Source organism: Portunus trituberculatus, unplaced genomic scaffold (assembly GCF_017591435.1).
Source record: "Portunus trituberculatus isolate SZX2019 unplaced genomic scaffold, ASM1759143v1 PGA_scaffold_495__1_contigs__length_13985, whole genome shotgun sequence".
NCBI classification, from domain to species: Eukaryota; Metazoa; Arthropoda; class Malacostraca; order Decapoda; family Portunidae; genus Portunus; species Portunus trituberculatus.
The window spans coordinates 1-8885 of NW_025541663.1; the positions used below are offsets into that span (position 1 = coordinate 1).

At 47.9% G+C, this 8885-nt stretch overlaps 3 protein-coding genes across 3 annotated transcripts; 1 reads left to right on the top strand and 2 right to left on the bottom strand.

The window, feature by feature from the left end:
• Window positions 1-638: 638 nt before the first annotated feature.
• Window positions 639-1219, top strand: LOC123500835 (histone H2A). The gene has a single exon (XM_045249433.1). It carries the CDS (start codon window positions 684-686, stop codon window positions 1053-1055), a length of 372 nt encoding a protein of 123 aa, XP_045105368.1. The 5' UTR covers window positions 639-683; the 3' UTR covers window positions 1056-1219.
• A 1488-nt stretch (window positions 1220-2707) lies between these two features.
• LOC123500837 (histone H4) lies at window positions 2708-3120 on the bottom strand. Its single transcript, XM_045249435.1, has one exon. The coding sequence runs from the start codon at window positions 3066-3068 to the stop codon at window positions 2757-2759; it is 312 nt and encodes a 103-aa protein (XP_045105370.1). The 5' UTR covers window positions 3069-3120; the 3' UTR covers window positions 2708-2756.
• Window positions 3121-7392: 4272 nt separating this feature from the next.
• LOC123500836 lies at window positions 7393-8337 on the bottom strand. Its single transcript, XM_045249434.1, has one exon. It carries the CDS (start codon window positions 8335-8337, stop codon window positions 7393-7395), a length of 945 nt encoding a protein of 314 aa, XP_045105369.1.
• Between the last annotated feature and the right edge of the window lie 548 nt (window positions 8338-8885).

The following is an 8885-nucleotide window of genomic DNA, read 5'->3' on the forward strand; positions in this document are numbered from 1 at the left end:
ACCCGGGAGTGCGTCTCGTACAACTGAATTGGGGTCGTTCTTGGCTCGCTCGTACTCCTCAGTCCAGGGAAAGATCCACGAGCTGAGGGAAGCCAAGTTGTCCTTTACGTGGTCCAGAATGCTCTGTTCCGCCTGTGAAGGGCCTGTATGGTTCAGGATCAGGTTCCTGTTGCGGAGGAGGTGGTCGAGCTCGGTGCCGGTGGTGGGGGGCTTCCTCCTTTTCGGGAGTTTCCCAAAGAACCCGAATCTCACCTCCTCGGTGTCTGTGTCCTCCGTGTCCTCCTCGTCCTCCTCGGGCTCAGAGTCGTCCGTCCCTCCTGTGCTTAGAGAGGGCGACGGTGGAGGGTCCATGGTTTCTCCAGCGACAGAGGCAGCAGGGCCGGCGGATGCGAGCTTTGCTGGGGAAGAGGCTCCTTGCATCGAAATTATAGCCTTGCCTACCCCCTCAGACACTGCCTGGAGGATGTCATTAGGGACACAGAGTGGCGGTGGGGTCGGTTCCCGGTTGGGCGTTACGTGTTACGCGCTGATCCGATCTTCCTTTTATATAGAGGAAACGAGCCCGCCGAAGAACAGATAACGCACAACACACCGACTCGCTCCCGCAGCTGACGGAGTGTTACTTGCTAATAACTACCACTACTACTTGTTAATCCCACCTACTACTACCACCACTACTCGCCATGTCCGGACGCGGCAAAGGAGGAAAGGTGAAGGGAAAGTCAAAGTCCCGTTCCAGCCGTGCTGGACTCCAGTTCCCGGTCGGCAGGATTCATCGCCTCCTGAGGAAGGGCAACTACGCCGAGCGAGTGGGGGCTGGCGCCCCCGTGTACCTTGCAGCGGTCATGGAGTACCTGGCCGCCGAAGTCCTCGAGCTTGCCGGCAACGCCGCCCGCGACAACAAGAAGACTCGCATCATCCCGCGTCACCTGCAGCTGGCCATCCGGAACGACGAGGAACTTAACAAGCTCCTCTCCGGGGTCACCATTGCACAGGGTGGCGTGCTGCCAAACATTCAGGCTGTGCTCCTTCCCAAGAAGACCGAGAAGAAGTAAATCCTCTCCTCCTCAATATCATCACCAACAAGTATATACATCCGGCTCCTCTTCGGAGCCACACATTGACACATCTAGAGAATTGAATAGACTATAGTGTTAACCATGATATTAATAATAATGATGGTATATATTTTTTTGATAATGAATGATAGAAATGCTAATGGTAGAATTTTTTTCTCTTTATTTTTTTGTTCCGGCCTGCAGCGCTGCAAAAAAAAAAAAAAAAAAAAAAACGCCTTGCGCTGAGCAAATTATGGGATTAGGGCCCGTGTGTCAATGAGGACCTTGCTTCCCGCACACGCCCTCTCTGTCTTGCTCTCTTGCTTCCCTCCTGGCTGGTAGGTAGCTAGCGGGACAGGGATCAATTAACGCGGTCGGTCACTTTGACCTGTGATCTCACTCGGCAGTCATCCAAGAGATGCGGATTAAACGTTGTCAAGTATTGCTGTGTTTGCAAAAAAAAAACAAACAATGCGAAATATGTTCAAAGATAAACAAGAAGCTTACTCCAACTTGCCTTTTCTTTTTTTTTTTTTTTTTTTTTTCTTTTAGAGCATCACAATGTATATAATACAACACCGTTCAATTACCAAGTATTAAGTACCTACCTGACTTAAGGTGCGTATTGGTGCGTGCAAGTGTCCCCCCTCTCTTGCTTCCCTCCTGGCTGGTAGGTGGTAGGTAGGGACAGGGAGGGAGTGAGTGAGTGACCCATGGATTAACGCTTTCACTTTGACCTGTGATCTCACTCGGCGGTCATCCCCGAGAGGGGAGGGCGCGCGGATCAAACGATGTCAAGTATTGCTGTGTTTGTTTGCAAAAACAATGCAAAATATATTTAAAGATAAACAGAAACTCTCTCCAACTTTTTTTTTTTTTTTTTTTTTTTGTTCTTTAAGGTGTGCGTATTGGAGTGTGACAGCGCTGCAGGCCGGAAAATTCCCGGCAGGAACAAAAAAAAAAAAAAAAAAAAAACCTAAAAGATCTCCATACAAGTAAGCGGTCAGACCATAGTGGATAAGGTGGTGGACGTGGGATCGGGCAGACAGACAGACGTTCACGCGTCGGCTCGAAAGAATCACACCACACACCGTTTTGAAGGTATGTCAGTCGGCGAGGGGGATTTAATGAAAGGTACCTACCTACCTACATGTCACCGCGGTACCCAGGTTCTATCTAGGTGGCTACACCAAAGATGATGATGATGATGATGATGATGATGATGCGCTTCGGTGTTGATATGGACCCTCCCTCCTTGTATGGGTACCACTATAAAGAAATAAAATTGCCTGCGCCACTAATGGGCGGAAGCTTAACAAACAAACAAACAAACAAACAGCACCTGTAGCAGCGGTTGGTGTCTGACCTCACATCACTTAGTTGATAATCCTTTCTCTTTCATTTGATTTACCTTTGAGTGATAAAACAGAGAGGAAAACAAATAGAAAGAAAGGAAAAGAAAAAAAGAAAGAAAAGGAAAAAAAAAAAAAAAAAAAAAAACACACACAAATTGTAATAATGACGTAAAGAGTAGGGACAACACTTTTACTTGGAACAACCATAGTCCTAGTAGTGTTAGTCTATAACTTTTCCTTCTCTTCATTTGTGTGGACCTATAAAAGGTCCGGGATATGTTGACTCTTTTCTTATGGTGCTTTTGCAGTTGCTGTTGTTGACACCAAATTCCAGACACCAGATTTAACCGCCAAATCCGTAGAGGGTACGTCCCTGACGCTTGAGGGCGTAGACGACGTCCATGGCAGTGACGGTCTTGCGCTTGGCGTGCTCGGTGTAGGTGACGGCATCCCTGATGACGTTCTCGAGGAACACCTTTAGCACCCCACGAGTCTCCTCGTAGATGAGACCGGAGATGCGCTTGACGCCGCCTCGGCGAGCCAACCGACGGATAGCGGGCTTGGTGATGCCCTGGATGTTGTCACGCAAAACCTTACGGTGACGCTTGGCTCCTCCCTTTCCAAGTCCCTTGCCTCCCTTGCCGCGGCCAGTCATGGTGACAGATGATGAGGCGCTGCTGCGAGTAGTAGTAGTAGTAGTAGTGATACGATGTCTCGCTCACGAGTGTGACTCGCATTTTTGAACAGAACAGAACAGAATCAGAAAAGGAAAGATGGGGAGGGGGAAGTGGGGACAGAAGAAGAATAGATGGGTGATAAGAAGGGAGCTTCAGTAAGAGGGTAAAGTCACTGGGGCTTGACCCAGGCGCAAGATGGACTTTTGTGGTTACTGAGCGCTACGTCAATTATAGAAGTTCTTTATAGAAGAGATGGACGCGGCAAGGGAGGCCGTCACCAGACCAGGGGGAGCCAAGCAGAGCGCATTACTACCGAGCACGCAAGAGCAGAGGACCGCCAATGCCACGGACGAGGGCGACGCACCCACACGGAAGTGGCGGCCAAATCTTTACGTCTTCAGTGCAAACAACAAACACCGTGAAGCAGGAAGAGTGAAGTACGTGATAGTAGGAGGGGAAAGGATGACACATAGAGAGGATGGGGTGAGAAGTACTTCCGTATAGCGGAGGGACCTACAGTTTTACGTGGGTTCCGAACCACGGATAGTAGTAGAATTGGTGATTTGGGGTTGTAGGATATGTTTTAACTTTATTAGCGAGGTTGGTGAGGGGGGGGTTATGAATATTTTATTTGTGATTAAATGCATGTGATGAGTGGATATTGGTGTTTGGTGGTGTCCGCCGGGAGTGGTCCGGTCCTGGAGTATCACCCTGTTCTGGGGATATCAACCTGCTATGGATATAAGTAAAGGATTAAAAATGTCAATTGGATGGAGATGGTTTGTTTGTGAGGGTGGATGACGTGACGGCGAGATGACCGAACAGTTCCGCGTCCTCTGTGGAGGTGATGAAAATGTTCCCGCGTTTTGTGCGTTCACAGTACCTTCCATCAGTACTGGCCCCTCCATAACAGACGCGGGGGTGCCGCTGCCGGAACGTCATGTAGACGGCCGGGGGGCCCCATTGCCGCGCCGTCAGAGGGAGGGGTGCGGTTGTTCTCGTCATTCGCCCAGCATTGGCCGCTCCCAACTACCTCTGTGGAGGTGATGAAAATGTTCCCGCATTTTGTGCGTTCACAGTACCTTCCATCAGTACTGGCCGCTCCGCAGTAACAGACACAGGGGTGCCACTACCGGAACGTCATGCAGACGGCCGGGGCCCCATGCCGTGCCGTCACTGGGAGGAGCGGTAATGCTGTCCCCGACCCTTGGAGGTGGTCCGGTGCCCCTTAAAGCCTAGGCTGCGAGACGGAAAAATAATGCATAAAAACAAAAGATGAATACAAAGCCATAAGACAAAAATATGAAAACACCACTAGGCGTTGGCACGCGGGCCCACTCCGTAGGAAGGGGCATGTGATGGGGTGTGGGTGATGCCACTCTGACACCTGGAGTGGTACTGTTAGTAGTAAAGATAAGTGAGAGGAGAGTGTGAAAGGAAGTGAAAGGAGGATGGATGGAGAGAAAATAAAATAAGGTTTGTTAGTGAAGAAGTGATAGGGAGGATGGATAGGAGTAGGAGTTAGTTAATAAGAGGGAGTGAAAGAAAGGTGAGATGAGAGATGATGAAAGAGGGGAAGAGGAGTCCGTTATCTGTAGATAGGATCAGGAGGTTCATCTGTGGGGTCAAGGAGGGTGGTGTGGGGTAGACGTCTGTGTGGTCGTGGAAGGTTTTTCAGGAAGTTGTATGTGTCTGTGTGTCTGTCTGGAAACGTGTTTAGTTGTTTGTTTATTCTGTTGTAGAGTGTGATGTTTAGTGGTAGGATGTTGGACTCCTCATGAAGAGATGAAGAGGTCCGGAAGTCGAACCACTTCGTTCCAAGTGCGAAACGAACTGCTCGGTTCTGGACCTTTTGTAGTTTTTGAAGATTGGAAGGGGCTGAGAGAGACAAGGCAAGAGGGCAGTATGTTATTAGAGGAAGAATAAAAGCTTTATAAAGGTGAAGTTTCAGCTTAGAAGTACTGTCGCGAAAACGTTCCAAGTTGCTCAGGGCCCCTGAGGCAGTGGCGACTTTTTTACTTATATGGGTATGAAATCTAAGGTGATTGTCGATGGTGAGGCCAAGGACAATGTTGACTTTGCTTATTGGGATGGGTACAGGGTTTGGAAAGTTTTATAAAGTGAAATTTGGCGGGGCTGTTTGGATTTGGTGTTAAAGTAGGTAACCTTAGATTTTTCTGGATGGGAGTGAATGCGCCATTCTAGCTCCCATAAGCTTGTGGTTGTTAACTCTTCTTGAATTTTGTCAGTAAGGCGATCTAACGTTCTGGCGCGCGCCAATTGTGTTACATCGTCTGCATATTGAATTGTTAAGGAATCATTGTGGGTGGGACGGGGTAGGTCGGCGGTATACATGTTGTAGAGGGTGGGAGAGAGACGGAGCCTTGTGGGACTCCGGCCTGGGGAGAAATAAGCGGAGAAGACGCCCTGGTGTCTGATTCTAGTTTCTCGCTCGTCCAAGAAACTGCACAGGATTTTTGGGTTAGGGGGTAGATCAAAGTTATTGCAAATTTTGTATTTTAATCCTGTGAGCCAGACTGTATCGAAAGCTTTTTTCACGTCTTTTGTCACTAGTGCAGATTTATAATAGGGCGAGTTTCCATCTAAATACGTGATAATACTGTTAAGGGCGTCTTCGGTTGAAGCATTACTACGAAAGCCGAATTGCTGGGGACCCAGCAATTCGTTGCTTTCGAGGTATGATCTTAACCTTTGATTAATTAACCGCTCGAAAGATTTACCGAGTATTTCCAGCAAGCTTATGGGGCGATAATTTTCAGGAGATGTAAATTTTGCCGGGCTTCGGGATGAGTGTTATGTTAGAAATTTTGAATGGTTTTGGGAAGTACCCGGAGGAAAGGGAGGCGTTGAAAATTTTGTGAGACTGGTTATAATTTCTGGGGAAGATTTTTTACCATTGGCCAGGTTATACCTGTTGGCCCGGGTGCCCGTTTTGGGGTGTGCCTGAGCATCTTGGAGACATCCTCCTCCTCAAAGGGTGTTGTGAGATAGTGGTTTGGATCTAAGCGTGTTAGCTGTGGTGTGTTGTGAGGCAGCGTATTTTCTAAGTGTTGTTGTACGTGTGTTGTGATGTTGTTGATGTGTTCGACACTGGGCCCGTAGGCAGGGAGAGGGTGAGGATGGAAGATGTTTTGCCAGTGTGTTTTGAATGTGTCGGCTACCTGGGCTGGGTCAGAGATGCGCACGCCGTCCACTAGGAGATACTGAATCTCTCCCGCTGGCATCCCTCAGCCTGTGCACCATGTGCCAGAACTGAATGGGGTTTTGGCAGCGGGCTCCGTCCAAACGGGAGACCATAGTTCTCCAGTGGGCGCTGTGGTCATCTAGCAAGCTGTTTATGATGTGTCTGCGGAGGATGTGTGTGTCTCTGTGGTTTTGAAAAAAGCGTGTTTTGTAACAGATTTGTAGTCTCTGTGTTCTGATAGAGGGTCTGAAGTCAATGTGGATTTTGTGGTGTTTTTTGGGATGTGTCTGTCGGCTGATGTTATGATGTCGTTGTGAAGTCGCTCAAGGGCCCTGTCTATCTGTGTGTGTGGTAGGCCCTCGAGATGTGGTGTTTGATGTATGTCTGCAAGTGTTTCCTTGAAATGTTCCCAGTTAGTGGATCGGTAATCAGGGATGGGGTGGGAAGGAATAGAGATGGGGTTGGAGGATATTTTAAGGATGAGGGAACGTGGTCTGAGCCACAGGGTGGTCCGTGGGAGATGTGGTGATGGAAGGGTAAGGACTGGCGGTTGGAGAGGATGAGGTCGGGTCTGCCAGATCCATGATTGGTGAAGCAGGTAGGAAAATCTGGGCCAAGGAACCGGAGGCGTTTGAGTTGTGTGAGCATGAGGAGTTCTTGTCCGTGTCTGTTGTTGCTGTTGTGACGAAAGGCTGTGTGTGTGGCGTTGAGGTCAGCTAAAACGTAGACTGGTATGTTTGTGTTGTTGAAAAGGTTAGTTAAACTGTTCAGAGGAAGTCCAGTGTTTGGTCTTGCATATGTTGTGGCAACTAGGAATTGCCCGTGCTGTGTGTGAATTTTGGTTGCAAGGAAGTGTTCTGATGGCCAGTCGGTTATGTGTACGTGTTTTATGTTGTTTTAACCATGACGGCTACGCCGTCATAGACCGTTCCTATCGTGTATCGTGTATTGTAGCCGTAATGTTTGAGGGGTTTAGGAGGAAGACCAGTGTGGTTGAGGAGAACAATGTCTGGATTGATAGAGCGGATGGCTTCTGAGATAAGGTGTCTGTTATTCCAGAAGCCGCGACAGTTGAGTTGCATGATTGTGATCATGCTCTAAGTGTTTCTCTTAACCCTAGTGGTGGTTCGCGTATTTCGTGGAGAAGTCGGTAATGTGAGGGGTATATGTCGCTTGTTTACTGTGTTTGTGGTTTGGTGTGACGTGGAGGAGCTTTGGGGCTGTGGTTCCCCGGTGTTTTCCTCTTCGTCGATGACTAATGACCCTGGTGAGGAGGGGCTGGTCTCTTCAGGTGGACTGGGAGCAGATGTAGATGTAGAATGCTGTGGTGTAGAGTTTTGTGTTGTTTGTTGGTTCTCTGTGTAGCTTTGCTGATATTGTTTTTCGTTGTTCTGTATGAAGTTCGCTGGAAATTTTACTGTTGGGTAGCCATTACTAGTAAGGAGGGAGTTCAGCAGCTCTGTTTGCTTTTCTAAGTTTCCAAAGGAAAGCTGGATAGACATTTTGATTATTACGTCTAGTAGGCTTTGTTTTTCTGTGTTGTTGGAAGTGGTTGTGGTGTTGGGTGAGGGTGTGACTGATGTGGCGGCTTGTGCGTATGTGGTGTTTTGTGTAGTGGCTGCTGGCGTTTTTGAGTTTTGGTGTTGTTGTGCAGTGCGTTTGTTTGGGCATCTGAATGAAACGGCTGTGTGTTCCCCAGAGCAGTTGATGCATTTGAGGGTTGTCGCCTGGCAGTTCCTGTGGTCATGTCCTATTGTGGCACATTTAGAGCATGTTATGTCTGTCTCCTTGCATTGATTTGTACGATGGGTGAACTGGTAACATTTATAGCATTGAGTGACAGGGCGATATTCTTCAATGTTTATGTTGTATGATGGAATGATCTGTGAGAAGAGCTTGATGCCAGTGTCTTTTGTGTGTTTTGCTTGTTGTCGTGATTGTAGCCTAATTTTTATCATGTGTACTTTTGGAATGGTGTGTATGTCGTCGATCTTTATGTTATTTTTTTCTTCTATCTCTGTACGCAGGTCTTCATTGGTCATTTTCAAGAGGTAGTCGTCTACACGTCGGGCAAGTAAGGTCCTAGCAGATATTTGCTCCTGAGACTCTACGAGCTCGAAGCCGATGAGTTTTAGTTTTCGGTAGCCTCAGGTGTGGTGTGGATGTCGCGGTCTACATCGCTAGCTACGCCAACGATGATATAGGGGCCAGATCTAAAGCATTTTGGGAATTGGAATTGGGGGATAGGAAAGTTGGATGAAAGAAGAATTTGAGAGAAAGAAGTGTGTAAAAGTAGGAAGTGGAAGTACAGTTTAAGATGATAGATGACGGGCAGTCCGTCTTGCTACTTATTTAATTATTTAATTATTAGGTGCTAGGTGTTGAGCGCTCGCTTTATCTATTATAAGATTTTGCTTTATTTTATTTTTGCATCTTAGCTCGTGTTTTCATTTTGTCCTCCTATTGGCCCCGCCAAGCGTGACTCAGCCAGAGTCTCTGTCTCAGGTAGACCCCTCATAGTGCCACTATACCAGTGTGGTTATGGAAGTGCTTCCAGCTGACACTGTGACTCAGGGTGTAGGCGCCAACT